The 17,879-nt window shown below is 43.0% G+C and overlaps 1 protein-coding gene across 7 annotated transcripts in view; it reads left to right on the top strand.

Moving 5' to 3' along the window:
• SDCCAG8 (SHH signaling and ciliogenesis regulator SDCCAG8) overlaps window positions 1-17,879 on the top strand; it is a 127,694-nt gene that overhangs the window by 107,174 nt on the left and 2,641 nt on the right. For all 7 annotated transcript variants that reach the window (XM_077344710.1, XM_077344700.1, XM_077344716.1 and 4 more), the window contains one exon: window positions 16,288-16,414. In XM_077344710.1, coding sequence (XP_077200825.1) covers window positions 16,288-16,414 — 127 coding nt within the window. The remainder of the gene's footprint in view (window positions 1-16,287; window positions 16,415-17,879) is intronic.

Genomic DNA, 17,879 nt, shown 5'->3' with positions numbered 1-17,879 from the left:
AAGCTCTGAACTAACTGAACCAGTTTCCTTCTATGCTGAAAGCTCTGAACTAGCTGGGCAAGATGGCACATCAAGATGTTCAATAATGACATAACTGCCCCTTGCAGAACCCCATAAGGAAGTTAGCAATAGTGTGATTGTGCCTCTCTGACTGCAGCCATCTGAACTTAGCCGTGGAGAAATGAGATAACCCACTGACAAATACCCATGTCGTTGAGGAGGCAAGCAAGAAGCTCATGATCTACGAAGTCAAATGCTGCTATGAGGTCAAGCAACATTAGCACTGTCCCACCTCAGTCCAGAGATCATCCATCAGGGTGACTAGTGCTGTCTTTACCCACAAGAATCCTTCTGGATCCACGAGATCAAGTCTAGGATGTGGTCTGCTTGATATTAAATGCCATAAGTGCCTGTCTTTTTATTTACAGTCCTTCCCCCCGTCCATATCTTTCTCAGGCACATGGGGGGTTTAGTTGTTGTGGTGGTATTAATGTCTTCTGGGGCATTTCTTGGGGCTGGAGAAAGAGCATAAATCAGTACCACCTATTGCTTTATAGCAATACTATAGGATGAGTTCATTGAGGCTCTTTAATACGGAAGCTGTGTTATAACTGAACCACAATTTGATTCATGTTTAAGTATTCTGTACCTCTTGTGTTGGATATTTTTAATATGTGAACTTGAGGGTTTTTTAAAGTGAAAATATCTATGTTTCCCCACTCTCATAATAGGATTTTTCTACAATTTGCCAGAAATACTCATTTCCAGGCAGAGAGTAGGCATGGACAATTTCACACTTAACGATGAACATTTCAGAAAGTTCGGAGTGCTGGAAAAGAAAGTGTTATACTGTAAATTACAGCTGGCACTATTCTCTATCAATCAATATTCATTTGAACAGTTAGCTGTTGATCTAAGGGAGTAAATGCCATCCTGTCAGAAGGGAGGGCCTTCCCTACTTTTGAAGAGAATGACTTCTTTGTTTGATATATGTAGATAATTATTCTGCTGTGTGTTGAAGTGGGTTTTTAGCACAATAGATCTTTACCTATTTATGCACATAGCAGACATGCTGAGCGTGAAAATTCGTTAAACATAACACGCATGACTGCTGGTGTTAAGGAAGAAAGAAGCATTTTCATTTGTACTTGATGGTTGTCATGGTTGTTACCTATCTATCTTTCTTCAGATTTGCAGCCCATTCCAAAAATGGTTCCCCTTGTGCATGGAAATGCATGCAATACCTCCTAGGATACTTTGATTTAAATGGATGTCATTCAAGAATATCCTTATACATAAAAACAAGATCCTTCTCTATTAGTGTAAATTTCTATACAAATGCAGGAATGAATGAAACCCAAGAAGTTGGAAAGGGGCTGCCCAGCACTTAGCCATTTTGCTCCTTCGTTATCAGTCATGAGAGGAGGAGGGTGCTTCTTAGGTCTGCGAGATGTAATAAGTCACCATCTCTCCTCTGCAAGCTTGTTAATTTTCACTTTTATGTTTGTAGGATTGACCTCCAGGCTTTTGCAACTTAGACAAAATGGTTGCATTTTGTTATTCTGTTGCAACAATGGGTTGCAGTCAGGCAGGATATACAGTGTGCTCCCTTCAGACGTGCAGCCCTGACAATATACAAGAGAGATTTCGAGAACTGTGTACCTAGTCATCAACATTCCTTGCTTCGGTCTACCCCATTTGTGTAGCTTCACGTTTTCCTCAGACAATTAATTTATCCTTTGTGCATACAGAGAATTAGTCTGTCAGAAAATGTGTATCTCCAGCCTACCTTGTTTGTAGTTCAAGTGCTACCAGTTTCCTTTTATGTTGGAAAATTAGTTCTGTAAAACTTTGCAAGATGCTCAAAAATTAAAAGCCACCAGAAAAAAGTGTGAGCAGAATTTATTTTTGCAGCCTGTCTTGCCGGCGGCTGGATTCCAAAAAAAGCAGCCTGGATGCATGCATGCCAGTGCAACCAGGATTTTAACAGTGTCAATAATCTTTGCTCATCATACTTTTCTGTCTCCCCCCCCCCTCAAAAACAAAAATCTGTGTCAGTGTATTCATGCAGATTTACTAGCATACAGACTGCTAACAAAGCAAATGCTTCATTTATTCTGGCTTCCCACTTGGATTCTTGTTTCATTTACCCCATACAAATGAAACCCTGTTCCTCATGTCCATGAATTAGCCGCTAGTGAATAAAAGCTCTGCTACTGTGGGGTCTTAACTAGCAAGAATTACAAAAATGAAAAAGCACTAGTTGCTTTTCACAATCACTTTTTATTCCTTATTTTCCTATTCCACTGCTGTTTGTTACTCTGTAAACAATGTTTCTTTAACAATGATTTATTTTATCTTCATATTCCCCCCCACACACACACACACATACACACACATTAATATGGATTGAGTCTCAATCATTTTTCTCCTTTAACTGCTAACAATATTAAAATCACTGGCTCTTTTTTTCCCTTTTGGAAGAAGGGGGAGCCTTGGAGGGAAGAAGTAACGTACAAGCAGATGTGCTGCTAGATCTACAGGCTTCTGCCAACCATATGGCATCTTAAAGAAAGATGGTTGGAGCGTCTGGATTAGCAAAGGGTTGGGATGGAGAGCCATGTGTCGTGTTGGTACAGGCAGTTGTTTTAGCTCTCTCGAAAAGGCTTCAGGAGATTGTGTAATGGAACAAATGGTACTGCAAGCCTCGTAACAGCCTTACCGCTGCTGGAGAGGCAATTGGCCCCCGGGCACCTACTGCTTCATCTCCTCTTTCTCTCCCCCTCCCCCTTTTTATTTATGTGCTCTTTTTGAATGTGTTGGGAATGCCACGAGCTGAATTCTTAACTCTTTTTAATGACAATGCAATAAGCCGCTGAGGCATTTTCTTCTCACCTATCTTCTTCCTTTACTTCCATCCCCTGAAAACCTATGATCAGCTTTACATGAAGGTATTTGGTCAGTTTGGTAGATTTCTACACACTGTTGAGCAAATGTATCTTATTGCAATGGCTGTGGCCTATGTCTGAGCAGGCAGGCAGGCTATGCTCTGGGAGTGGAAAAAATTAGCCTTTAAACACTCCTATTTAGGGTTCCTTAAAAGCTTTGGTTTTGCTCCAAAGCACACTGGATCCTACTCAGATTGTATAATTAAAGTCAGTTGTTTCTAGGGGTACAGAATCAGGACCATATTAATTTGATTTATATATTCTATAGAAATCTGCCATAGTTCACTCCCCGAGCCATGAAAATTGCTGGGTTTTTAGAGGAAAAATGTTCAGAATGAAAAATAACTGCCTTTACCATGTGCATTCTGTGAGTCCACTGAAGAGTAATTTAGTGATGATCTTTTGGACATCCAACTATCTCAAATGAAAAATAGACTATAGTTGTTGTTGTCTTAATTTGAGAGAACTGAGAGCTTTTCCCAGAGTTTTTGTCAAAAAGCTGGTGTTGCTTCTTTGTGTAGATTCACAAACTGTGAAGAAGTTAGTTTTGTGAAACTTCCCTGCACATTCCACTTCCCTGTTTAATCTGGCATGGGAGTTGATGGCCCAGAGTGTGCAAACTGTTGATCAAATGCAATACATGAATGTCAGATGTAAAGCTTAGTGTTTTTAAAAGAACATCCCTCAAGGACTTGTGGAAACTGGTCATAGGAAAAATAAACCCACTATTAATCTGTGAAAAATCAGACTCTCTTTCTTTTTTGGTACTTGGAAACCATATGCAAAACGATGCTGCACTGCATGTGGAGTCAGGTTTGACCCTGGTCGAGGCAAGTTTATGGTCAGCTTCAATATTGTATTGGCTAAGGCTGATCTTCTTTCCCAGGAGTCTATCCTATCTAATATTATTTGACACATTTACTGCTCCTTGGGTACAGGCCATTAACAGGAAATTAGGATTTTATGGTCTATCCCAACAATTTCTGCTCTCTTTGGGTTTTGACCATGCCAAAGAATTGGTAAAGCAAAGAATACAGGATGTGGAAAGACACCAGGATTTGAATAGAATCAATAATCCACTGTACGACACCTCTCTTCTAAATAGATTATCTCTTATGCCCTATCTTTCTGATACTGATAATTCTGAATTTAGAAGGGCATTTACATTATTGTGCTATAATGCTTCAGCATGGGTAGAGGGAAAATATAATAAGCCTCCACCCCAGGAATAAACTTGCTTATGCCAGGACGGTAACATTGAGAACACCAAACATGTGATTTTGGATTGCTGTATTTATAACAAATAGCATCAGGAATTACTGTATTCCATCTTTACTGACTTAAGGACTACTTCAAGACAAGCCAAATTAAAGGAACTCCTTTCAGATAAAAATAAGAATTTATCCCATATTATTGCCAAATATGCAAGATTAGCAGTTAAATGTAGAAGTGCTTGGTTAAATATATATATATATATATATATATAAGGGTTAGGACAGATTTATTGAACACATGAAGTATTTTGGAACTTTTAATCAATCTTATATAGTGCTTTACTGTTTTGTATTTTGTACTAGTTGTTGACCGAAATAAATACATGTATCTAGTTTCATATGCAAAACAAAACCAGATAGGAGTCTTGTTGCCAGAAAACTCCTTTTTTGACTTTGGCTGAAATGGAGTAGAGCTGTTATCCCTTTGGAGCAAACTGCTACTTTGTCCTGTGAGATACATGTGAGTACATACTTTGAAATGATCAGCTCTCATGTACATTTAATTTGTGGACAAAATCTGTGTTTCATACAGATGTTTTCAATAAATGGTTTTATACACACATTTTGCTTTTGAACATCAGTAATGCTTGACATGGCCTTGAGCCCTCCCATTTTTGTGCAACGCAATGAAATAATACGGTAGACCGTTTTCTGTTTCTTCATATTGATGTTTGGACTGTTTTATTTATCTAGCCCCAGACCCTTTATTTTACCTTTACAATAGATTACGATGTTATCAGGAATTCCTCATTAATGGATCTGCATGAATCAGTGCGCATCCATGTGCTGTGTGTGTGCTGCAGGCCACGAGGTGGATGGGACTTCGCTAAAGAGACAGCTTCCATGGTTTCCCTACCATAAAATGTCTTACAGCACAGCCCTGAGCAGATCTTCTCAGAATCCTTCTTAGATCTCGGTGGAGCTTCCTTCTCAGGAATGTGTTCTTCGGATTACACTCTTAGAACATTATTAGAAAGAGCAAAAAAAAGGAGACCGGTGACTTTTTGCATGCCTGAGTAAATTTTGAATTCATAAATCTAATCATGAGTAATTTCCCCCTTTCTGTGTCATCCCAGAAATGCAAAAAAGTCGAGCAAGCATTTAATGTTAACGGTTTCTCATAACAAGAGAAGGTGCTTTAGAGGGGAGGAAACAAATTCTCAGGTTTTGTCTTGTAGTAACATTTATTCTGTATCTAGTTCCTCTCACTTCCTTTTCCCTCCCTCCTCAAATTAATGGTTTTTAAAAGTTAGACTCATTAAGATGTGTCTGCATCAGAGGGCAGATTGCACAAATCATAAATGAATGGCGTGTTCTACCCATCACAGCAGTCCTTTCAGTCTCCATCTAGAATTTGGCATCTTAGAGCTCCAGGACTGGATCCAAAGGAATTCTGCATTTCACAAAATGTTAAAAATGGCTGGAACAGTTGTTGCTAAACTGCAGCATTTTGAGAATGATATTTTTTTTAAATGAAGGTATTGACCAACAAACTAACAGATTTAGTGGAAGCTGATAGATTTATCAACATGGTTTTCTAAGTTTCTTGCAATGCCTGATGTCTCTTTGGGCCTCCCATATACTTTGCACATATCATCAAAAACCGACTAAAGAATTCTCTTTTCGTTCTGCGCAGCATGCTCAAACACCACATGCACTGTCTGCTATGTGTCACTTCTTATAAAGCTCATGCTGAGAGGCTCTTTTTAAAGGCAAAGTGTTTTTGAAGAAAAGTGTTCAGATTGGGCAGCTTTTAGCAGACAAGCCTCCTGACTTGGTCCTTAATCAGTACAGAGATTATTGTGTTTAGCTTCATGTAGGAAAATAAAAATCCAGCTAGATCAGAGATGTGAAGGAGAGATGAAAATAACTGGATGGTAAGGAAAATAAATCCTATAATATGTATGTGAAAATATTTAAAGGGTCAACAAATGGCTGATTAAAGAAATTTAGTAAAGGGGCTTATGATGAGATTTTGGGTTAACTTGACTGACTCTTAGCTAAAATGCCTCCCTTTCACAACATTTAAAAAATACACATTTAAAAACACAAGTATGCTGCTGTTGTCCACAGCATGCCTCGTGCTGTACACACACACGTACCCATAGTCAGACTCTTTTCTGGTACCCTTACATTTCAGGGATTTTATGAGCTCACAGCACAATGGCTGTTTGAACCTCTGTAGTCTTTCTCAAAGAAGAAAGTTAGAAAGATAAATGGAATCTTTTTTGTGCTACTGCTACAAGCTTAAACACATTTACTGAGGTAAGTCCCATTGAGATCTGTGGGTCTTCGTTCTTTGCTTGGATATTTAACATCACACTGCACAAGTGCTATCTTAGACAGTAAGCGTTTAGTTTGAATTTTCAAAGGGAAAACTGGCCTATTGTAAGAACTGAAACCTATAAAGATTAGCACTCTAAAGGAAAGAATTTTAATTTCATTAATGAAAATGTCAAAATAGTATATAAGTTGGATTCAGGATATTAAAACCATACAGCAAGCTTTGTTAAACTAATATTGCTACTCCCTTTCTTTTCACATTAATTGCTTAAAAAGGAAATATTAAGTTAAAGATGAAGTAATTCCTAATATAGTCCTTGAAATTTCATCCCACTCCTTTTAAAAATGTATACTTAACCTTTGTTCATGTTATAAAAAACTTTATATGAAGACAATTAAAAAACAATACAATCGAACAGTGGAAGTGGAAATGTGACACATGGTCATGTAGTTGTTGTTAGGTGCAAAGTCGTGTGTGACCCATCGCGACCCCATGGACAATGATCCTCCAGGCATTTCTGTCCTCTACCACTCCCTGGAGTCCATTTAAGTTTGCACCGACTGCTTCAGTGACTCCATCCAGCCACCTCATTCTCTGTCGTCCCCTTCTTATTTTGCCCTCAATCGCTCCCAGCATTAGGCTCTTCTCCAGGGAGTCCTTCCTTTTCATGAGGTGGCCAAAGTATTTGAGTTTCAACTTCAGGATCTGGCCTTCTAAGGAGCAGTCAGGGCTGATCTCCTCTAGGACTGACCGGTTTGTTCGCCTTGCAGTCCAAGGCAAGAGTCTTCTCCAGCACCAGAGTTCAAAAGCCTCAATTCTTTGACACTTGGCCTTCCTTATGGTCCAACTTTCACAGCCATACATTGCAACTGGGAATACCATAGCCTTGACTAGACGCACTTTTGTTGGCAGGGTGATGTCTCTGCTTTTTAGGATGCTGTCTAGATTTGCGATAGCTTTCCCCCCCTAGGAACAAGCGTCTTTTAATTTCTTTGCTGCAGTCCCCATCTGCAGTGATCTTGGAGCCCAGGAAAATAAAATCTGTCACTACCTCCATTTCTTCCCCATCTATTTTCCAGGAATTGAGAGGGCCAGATGCCATGATCTTCAATTTCTTGATGTTGAGTTTCAAGCCAGCTATTGCACTCTCCTCCTTCACCCGCATCAACAGGCTCTTTAGTTCCTCTTCACTTTCTGCCATTAGAGTGGTATCATCTGCATATCTGAGGTTCTCCCTGCAATCTTGATCCCGATTTGTGACTCATCTAACCCTGCCATTCTCATGATGTGCTCCGCATACAAGTTAAATAGGCAAGGCGACAGTATACAGCCTTGCCTTTCTCAATTTTTAACTAATCAGTGATTCCATGCCCGGTTCTCACTGTTGCTTCTTGACCTGCATATAGATTTCTCAAGAGACAAATAAGATGCTCTGGTATTCCAATCTCTTTAAGAACTTGCCACAATATGTTGTGCTCCACACAATCAAAGGCTTTAGCATAGTCAATGAAGCAGAAGTAGATGTTTTTCTGGAACTTCCTAGCTTTCTCCATGATCCAGCGTATGTTGGCAATTTGATCTCTAGTTCCTCTGCCTCTTTGAAATCCTGCCTGAACTTCTGGAAGTTCTCGGTCCACATATTGCTGGAGCCTAGCTTGTGGGATTTTGAGCATAACTTTGCTAGCATATGAAATGAGTGCAATGGTGCGGTAATTTGAACATTCTTTGGCATTGCCCTTCTTTGGGATTGGAATATAAACTGACCTTTTCCAATCCCGTGGCCATTGTTGAGTTTTCAAAATTTGCTGGCATATTGAGTGTAGCACTTTAACGGCATCGTCTTTTAAGATTTTGAATAGTTCAACTGGAATGCTGTCACCACCTCTAGCTTTATTGTTGCTCAGACTTCCTGAGGCCCATTTGACTTCTCATTCCAGGATGTCTGGCTCCAGGTCAGTAACTACCCCATTGTGGTTATCAGGGAAGTTAAGATCGCTCTTGTATAATTTTGCCACCTTTTTAAAATCTCTTCTGCTTCTGTGTGGTCCCTACTATTTTGGTCCTTTATCATACCCATCTTTGCATGAAATGTCCTCTTCATATCTCCAATTTTCTTGAAAAGATCTCTGGTCCTCCCCCTCCTTTCTTCTATTTGTTTGCACTGTTCATTTAAGAAGGCATTCTTATCTCTTCTAGCTAGTCTCTGGAATTCAGCATTCAGTTGGATGTATCTTTCTCTTTCTCCCTTGCCTTTCACTTCCCTTCTCTCCTCAACTATTTGTAACGCTTCCTCAGACAGCCATTTTGCTTTCTTGCATTTCTTTTTCTTTGGGATGGTTTTAGTTGCTATGGTCATATGACCATAGCATATCAGACCATAGTCTGATTATACTGATTCAGACTCTTTGCTCATCTTGGTCAGTATTGTCTACTCTGACTGGCAGTGGTTTTCCAGGGTCCCAGACTGTGGGCTTTCACATCAGCTACCAGCCTTTTAACTAGGGACTGAACCTGGGAACTTCTGCATGACAAGTAATAATCCTACCACTGTGCCATAGTTCCTCCCCCATGATCAAGAAACAGTACATGACTTTCATGCTGTCTGGAAGTAAATGTGTTCAGGAAGAGGCTGTGAAGGCCCACCGCTTTCCCATAGAGCCTGTGTTCTCTGAGAAACCATACAAGTTAGGATGTTTCACCCAGGATGTCTTTACTTTTGCCAAACTGCTTTTAATACTCTCGGTCTAGGATTAGCAATCTCTAGATCAGTGGTCCCCAACCTTTATTAGGCTGGGGACCGGCAGGGCATCGGACCGCACCCGCGCGGGCCACGCCCACGTTTCGGGCTGCGCCCGCGGATCGGGCCGCGCCCGCGAGCCACGCCCGCGGATCGGGCCACGCGGGCACAGCCTGCACGGGCGCGGCCCGGCCCTGATTCCCTCTCCCCGCCCTCCCGCAGTAAGTAGTTTTTTACTGCGGGGGGGGCGGGGAGAGGGAGCCGCGGCCCGGCCCGCAGGTTGGGGACCACTGCTCTAGATGGTGTCTGGAGTTCTCCCAGAATCACAACTGATTTCCAGGCTATATAGATCAGTTCCCCTGCAGGAAATGGCAGCTTTGAAATGTATACTCCAGGACTTCTTCCCCTGGTCCAGCCACGAGCCTTGACTGTCCTGCTGCAGGCTGCCTTCCAGAGCCTGCTTGGTGTCCGGGCTGAGCAGGCCATACTGGGTGAGTGTCATGCTATTTCAGCCTTGCTTGTGAGTAGGACTTTGGTAGAGTACTTCCCTTGCATTTCTCTATTAGGCTACCATGTAAGGTATTTCCACATCAAAAACTTTGATGGAAAGGACTGTGGGAAGTCTTCAAGAGTAAAAGTAGCTAGGAAAGAGGTATCCGAAATCACTTTTGGCAGTAAGGCAATCAGCTGTCAGCCATTTAAACTTCTAACAGCTGCTGGGCACCAAGCTGTTCAGTTTAAATGGCTGGCAATCATTTCAGTGAATAATTTTGCTCCCTCCCGCTTCAAAGCAGGGGGAAGTGAAATTTATTGGTGAAACAAGTACCAAACAGTTCAGCAGTTCATTGGGCTTCCCACCACTTTGAAGCTCGGGGGGGGGGGGGGGGAGCAAAATTGACAGTTTAAATGGCTCGCAACCAGTTTAGCAGTCCATTTCACTTCCTACAGTTCTTAAGTGAGGAGAAGCAAAAGAGACTTGTCTGAATAGGCTGGTTGGTTTTAGGGCTTTTGGCCATCCCTAATTAGATTTTTTTTTAATTTCATGACTGGGAGAGAACAGGTTAGGATATTAAAGTTAGGGTATTAGGCAGAAAGTGTGAGACTAACCCAGGGGTGGGGTATAGAAGACATTATTGCTAGAAAAATAGCTCTCTCTACCAATAACTGGAGATTTTAAAATATACTTTCAAATACTGTTGTTGCTGCCTGGAACAAGCAAGAAAATAACCACAATTGGTTTCAAAGAGGCATTGTTTTCTGTGTGATATGCATATTTCTTTTATCATGTTGTTAACCTTTGATGAAACAAGTTTTCAGGTTTTGGGAACAGCTCAACAACCTGTTTGCCAGAGACATGGATGTGATGAATGTGCAGAGAAACAGTGGTCTGTCTTTGAAGCCACTCCAATTCTCCAGACAACTGCAGCAGCAACAAAACACCTAACCCTGAATCAATCATCCAGCCCATTACCTGTTCCCTGTTCTTTACCAGATCCATTCTAGTGCTCGTGAGAGCTATGCAGGTGCACTGGTAGGCTGCCTTTTCCTAAGCAATTTATTGTCTTTTGCAGAATTCCTTTGGCTACAGAATTTGGTCTAAGTTGCTCCGTTCAGCTCAATTGGCCTCCTTCAGTTACCGTGGTAACCAGCAGATGGGGTTCTTTGACAAGGGTCAGTAGGGAGGCTGCCACCATATATGGGAAGAGCCGCTAAATAACAAAGCTTTCAGTGCTGACAGTTCAGCTCTGGCCAGCCAGGAGTAGTTATCAGATTACTTATATTAAAACCTAATTAAGATGTGTGCCAGTAAGTACAGCATAGCTATTGGATTTGGTGATTTAGCTGCTGCTGGTTACTGTAATTCAATCTCACGTCTGTAGCAGATTCAGCTATGCAGAGTACAGTAGAAATCCTTGCACACATCATCTGATGTACCGGAATGATGTAAAAAGCCACTGTTTGCTCTTCAGTAATCACTGCTGCCTAAGCTCAGTAACCGCAGCAAACATATTTTGTTCCAGCAAATTTAGGGGCTATGACTTCATATGCTACATCTCCCTGATTGGTGAGATCCTGGTGTTCATATTATTGTATAAGAAATCAAAGTGTAGGTGGGTGAGTGGGGGGTCACCCTGAAGAAAAAGAAATAAAATTTATACAGGTAAGTATTATAAAGCACTAAAAATAAAAATAATTTCCCTATCCTAGTGATATTTCCACCCTAGCCATGCAAATAACTTGGAGGGTTCACCTGAGTTCCTCAGCTATAGTGTATGTGCCTCTCAGATTTGCATGGATACAATTATTTATTTATTTATTTGTTTATTTATGTATTTATGTATTTATTCATATCCCGCCATTCAGTGCCCTGGATCATCTCCCCACTTCCCCCAAGTGTTCTGGATATATTTTTTTTAACTGAGTTATAACATTATCTGTAAACAGCCCGTGGCGCCACGGGCGCCACGGACTGTATAAAGGAGTAAGGGGTAGTGGGGAGGAGTTAGGGCGGGACCGGTCCGGGATAAAAACTCGGGGGGGCCAATCAGGAGCCGCGAAGCGGCTCCTGATTGGCCCCTCCGAGTGTCAATCCCGCCCCAAGCAGACAATGGGGAGCCGCGCGAAGCGCGGCTCCCCATTGCCTGCTTCACTCGCTCGGAAAATGGCGGCCCGCCTGGTGAGAGCCTCGGCTGGGGGGTGGGCCGGGAAGCCTTCTCTCGGCCGGCGGAGCGGCCTCGCAGCGTTGTGGACGCTGCGAGCCCGCTCCGCCGGCCGAGAGAAGGCTCCAGAGAGCCTCGGGGGGGGGGGTGGATGGGTGGGGGGGGGAAGGGAAGCCTTCTGCCGCCGGCCGCAGCGGCCTCACAGCGTCTACGACGCTGTGAGCCCGCTGCGGCCGGCGGCAGAAGGCTCCAGAGAGCCTCGGGGGGGGGGATGGGTGGGGGGGGAAGGGAAGCCTTCTGCCGCCCCAAGGAAGCCCCCGCCGCAAACACAACACAAGACTCCAGCCGCCGAGCAGCTGCAGAGAAAAAAGAAACACCCCCGGAGGAGCCTTTCGCCGCTAGCGCGACGAGAGGCAGCAGAAAAAAAACCCCCTGTAGGAGCTCCAAGCCGGCGCGCCGACGAGAGGCAGCAGAAAAAAAAACCCTGTAGGAGCCTTTCGCAGATCCAAGCAGCAGGAAAAAAAACCCTGAAGGAGCCTTTCCCAGCTCCAAGCAGCAGAAAAAAAAACCCCTGTAGGAGCTCCAAGCCGGCGCGCCGACGAGAGGCAGCAGAAAAAAATTAACTCTGTAGGAGCCTTTCGCACATCCAAGCAGCAGAAAAAAAAACCCCTGTAGGAGCTCCAAGCCGGCACGCCCACGAGAGGCAGCAGAAAAAAAAAACCCTGTAGGAGCCTTTCCCAGCTCCACGCAGCAGAAAAAAAAAACCCTGTAGGACCCTTTCCCAGCTCCACGCAGCAGAAAAGAAAAACCCTGTAGGAGCCTTTCCCAGCTCCACGCAGCAGAAAAGAAAAACCCTGTAGGAGCCTTTCCCAGCTCCAAGCAGCAGAAAAAAAAACCCTGTAGGAGCCTTTCACAGCTCCACGCAGCAGAAAAAAAAAACCCTGTAGGAGCCTTTCCCAGCTCCAAGCAGCAGAAAAAAAAACCCTGTAGGAGCCTTTCCCAGCTCCACGCAGCAGAAAAAAAAAACCCTGTAGGAGCCTTTCCCAGCTCCACGCAGCAGGAAAAAAAACCCTGTAGGAGCCTTTCGCGGATCCAAGCAGCAGAAAAAAAACCCTGCAGGAGCCTTTCCCAGCTCCAAGCAGCAGAAAAAAAAAACCCTGTAGGAGCCTTTCACAGCTCCACGCAGCAGAAAAAAAAAGCACCTCCTGGTGTCCCCTGGGTCCTAGCGCCCATTGCATTCCTGGTTGCAATGGGCTTTCTTGCTAGTAACATTATAATACTGCTGTGCAAGACTGCTTTTTAAAAACTTAGAAACTGTATTGTAATGTGATCACAACTGGTTTTCAGAATGGGGGGAGGGAGTGTGAGGGGAGGACACCAAAGAGAAAAGGGACATGCCCAAATGACTCAAAATGGCAGATGTGGGGGAAAACCTGACTGCACACATTTCCATATTGGGCAGTCCCAAATTAGGCCCAGTTGGACCCGTTTGAAAAGATGTAATCTGGTTTTCTGGGGATTCCTTTGCTGTGGGGCAAGTGAGGGGGGCAATTCAGGACTGATACATACACAGGATGATACCTATTTTGAATTTGGAATAAGGGAATAATTAACAAATTTGGTGACTGCACAAACAATCCATGCTTGCATACTTATAGGTGACAGAATTCATCTAACTGTAAAGCCATAGGACAGGAGATTTGTTGCATCTGAAAGGCATCTTCACTTGTAAGTTACTAGGAATGTGTGTGCCTGTGTGCATGTGTTTTGTGCCATCAAGTTGCTTCCAATTTATGATGACTCTATGAATTATTGACCTCTAAAACATCTTATCATTAACAACCTTGTTTAAAGGTAAAGGTATCCCCTGTGCAAGCACCGAGTCATGTCTGACCCTTGGGGTGATGCCCTCTAGCGTTTTCATGGCAGACTCAATACGGGGTGGTTTGCCAGTGCCTTCCCCAGTCATTACCATTTACCCCCCAGCAAGCTGGGTACTCATTTTACCGACCTCGGAAGGATGGAAGGCTGAGTCAACCTTGAGCCAGCTGCTGGGATTGAACTCCCAGCCTCATGGGCAAAGCTTTCAGACCTTACCACTCTGCGCCACAAGAACAACAACCTTGTTTAGGTCTTGCCAAATGGAGATTGAGGCTTCCTTGATGGGGTCAACCCATTTCATATTGTGTGTAGCAATGGGTGCAAACTGGCTCATGAACTAATGTTTATGATGACTTTTGGAGGGTTTGTGGTTCACAAATAGTTAATTGCAGGAGAACCAGCACAAACTTTCCCTGAAGTTTTAAGCTGTTACTGTTAGTTGGTGAATAGATATATTTCCAGACAGACTGTCTCCACTCAATCTAAATGTTTCCCAGACTTTAAAGCAATTGGGGCAGAACTTGGAGGACATATAGAAGAACATCCAGGGAAAGTACTCTGCAACTTAGATGTCTCTAGCTTGCATAGGATCCTTTCTACTCCTGACAGCTGGCAATTTTGACAAACTCAGGTTCAAGAGTGTATAGAACAGATTATGTGCATATTAGAGACAGCAAACTCACAGAGGACATCCCACTGACTCTCCTCTACCTACCCTCTAAGTTTGGTGATTATTGGATTTATGAAGCCCAAGTTACACCCTCCCCAAAGAAGGTGCCTTCTAGCATGTTGGGGGGGGGCATTCTACCAGGTCACAAACTGAGCTAGTTCATTTAACTTCTACAAGTCTGTAATGGCTCGTGGTTCATGAACCAGGCACACTATGAACCATTAACCAAATCACATTTTCCTTGTTCATGCCCATCTCTAGTTGCGTCTTCCTTTTTTCCTGCTGCTTTCAACTTTGCCTAGCATTATTGTCTTTTTATAATATGACCAAAGAACGATAGCTTGAGTTTGGTGCTTTAAGCTTCTATGAAGAGTTCAGACTTGATTTGATCTAGAACCCACTTATTTTCTTTTCATTAGTCCATAGTATCTGTAAAACTTTCCTACAACACTATGTTTCAAAGTAATCAAATTTCTTCCCATCAGCTGTCTTCATTATCCAGTGTTAACACATACATTATCTTGATCTTGGTTACACTTAAGAATCTTTTTCTAGCTCTTTCATGGCTGCCCTTCCAAGTCTTAATATCTTTTTAGTTTCATGGTTGCAGTTTCCATACCTACATGTTACATAGTATACCTAGTACAGTCGTAATGTTATATTTTACAGATTGCACCTTTAATTTAAAACACTTAATTTCTCCTGTTTCTATGAAGGAGAAAAGGGTATAATCCGAAGTACGAGCTTGGCATAATTAATTATTTCAGTGTAATGGGTACCCTTGGCTGTGTAATCTCCTACACTCTTGCGACAGTGCAGAGGCCAGATGAATTGCATTCAAGGGTACTAAAAGAAATTGGCGATGTAATTTCGGAGCCTCTGATCATTATTTTTGAGAATTCTTGAAAAATAGATAAAGAGAGCAGCTACAAATCTGGCTATCCAGGTTTGATTCCCCGTTCTTTCCCCACATGCAGCCAGCTGAGTGACCTTGGCCTCATCACAGCACTGATAAAGCTGTTCTGACTGAGCAGTGATATCAGGGCTCTCTCAGCCTCACCCTCCTCACAGGGTGTCTGCTGTGGGGAGAGGAAAGGGAAGGTGACTGTAAGCTGTAAAGGGAAGGTGACTCCTTCAGGCAGTGAAAAGCAGGGTATAAAAACCAACTCTTCTTTTTTGGGCACCCCAGTTTAAGAAGAACGTTGGCAAGCTGGAATGTGTTTATAGGAGGGCAACAAAGATGATGGAAACCAAGTCTTGTGAGGAAAGATTGAAGGAGCTGGGTATGGTTAGCCTGGAGAGCAGACAACTAAAAGGTGATATGATGGCCATCTTCAAGTATTTGAAGAGCTGGCATATAGAGGATAAAAGAGTTGTTTTCTTTTGCCCCAGAATATTGGACCAGAATTAGTGGTTTGAAATTAAGTCAAGAGTTTTCAGCTAAACATTAGGAGGAATTTCCTGACAGGCAGTTCCTCCATGGAACATACTTTCTGTGGAGGTGGTTGACTCTCCTTCTTTGGAAGTTTTTAAGGAGAAACTAGATCATGAATAGGAGGGCAGGAAAGGATGAGCTAGTGCTCAGTCAATCATCACTTTTGGGCCAGAAATAAATTTTCTTCCAGGCCAAATTGTGATTCAGGAGGGGGTTTTATTGAGGGGGGGGGTTGCCTTCTTCTGGGTCTAGAGCAGGGCACACTGGAGAAGGGAAAAAAGTTATTGTGGATTTTCTTCATTGTGCAGGGGAATTGACTAGATGACCCTTGGTGTCACTTCTAGCTCTATTTTTCTGTGATGCCACCAGAGCAACCTCCTGTTTTGTGTTTTATCCAGGCTGCACCAACTTGACAAGCATTGCCAGTCCACTGCACTGCAGTTAGTGGAGTTGCTGAACAAACAGAACCAGCTCTACAAGGAGAAGCAGATGCTTACAGAAGAGGTAGACTTCCTTCGAACTCAGGTACCGCTCTAAAACCAGGAACAAAATCAGTGACAAAGAGGAAGAGCTTAAGCCAAATTCTTCACATGATGGACCTGATCTGAGCCCCTGTACCCCGGCTTCTTAAAGGAAGAAACAAGGTTGCACTTACCTGTAACTGTTGTTCATTGAGTGGTCTTCTGTGCAGGCACACATGGTACTGTGCTTTCACAGGCCTCCCATTGAGAATAGCAAGATCAGTCATCATGGAGGAAGGTGTGGGCTTATTCAGCAGAAAAAGAAATTGAAGTACCACTTTACCCACAGCAAGCTCTCTCCAGGCCTTGACATCTATGGCATAGTGGTGGAAAACATGGCTCATTCAACCAGGTCACCCCACTGAAGATGTCTATCAGAAGCAATCCAGCTATGAAGGCTGCAGGAAAAAAAACTCTGAGCACATGTGTAATGCAGAGTTATACCAATATGGACATCATTCTTAGATATTGCCAGTTTACTGGACAACATCATCCAACATGATAATGTCTGTATTGAGGCCTTTCTACCATTTCCCAGGTCAGTAAGGTGGTCCCTGATTCAACAGGACATGCATTAACAAATGCTGAAGGAAGGAAAATACTCCACTGAATAATCAGTTTATAACAGGAGGCTACAATGCCACAAATGCTTTCAGAATTACTTGACCTCATCAGAGGCAAAGGCTGATAAACTTCTAACATGTATGTGCTGAGCAGGGAAAGCATCAAAAATGCACGTTAGCAGGTGAGTTGCTGACACCCTGCCTCTCAACGATTAAAATATTTCAACATTTCTGGGCTGTCACAGAAAAGAGGTCCCAGTCCCGGTCCAGAGACATGTCCATTTATGCCAAAAAGACTAGCTAGGGAAGGCTAAGTGGCTTGCCAGCAATACTCTCAAGGCCCTAAATATTAGACCCTGGCTGGGAGTGGCAGACAAACTGTCAGTTGGAATTGGTAACAACTGCAATTCTGGTTCTGTCAGAGATCAATGAACTTGCACCTTGGCACATCCCCCAGTAGTGGGAACCACACTCTACTTGACACATAGGGTGCTTTGAAAATGCACTGTCCGTTTGGAATTTGCAAATCCTGTGTCTAGGAACCCTATTGAAAATGGAACCCATTGAAAATGGAAAAGGTTCCCAGTGGGTTATAAACCCACTGATGCCCCAGAACACAACCTGCATTGCTTCCTACAGGAAATGGGCACCATTTGCAGCAAAAAAAGGAGCTATGTTTGGGGTGTTCAGTAATGACACTTGTATGCGACTGAGATCATTGCTTAATCTACCATGCTGCAGAGGCCACCACCATGTACATTGAGATTCAGTTCATTTAGATGGCTGAGAAATGAACCATGTGCTGTATTTACAGAACCTGAGCCTTGTGGCTTTGTGACTCAAGGAACTTGTGTCCACCATTGTCATTCATATAGCCTTTTGCTGCAGAGTCATCTGTGGGTCAAA

This window comes from Paroedura picta, chromosome 1 (assembly GCF_049243985.1).
Source record: "Paroedura picta isolate Pp20150507F chromosome 1, Ppicta_v3.0, whole genome shotgun sequence".
Taxonomy (NCBI): domain Eukaryota; kingdom Metazoa; phylum Chordata; class Lepidosauria; order Squamata; family Gekkonidae; genus Paroedura; species Paroedura picta.
Note: the sequence above shows the minus strand (reverse complement) of the source record. Positions and strands in the feature narration are given on the sequence as shown.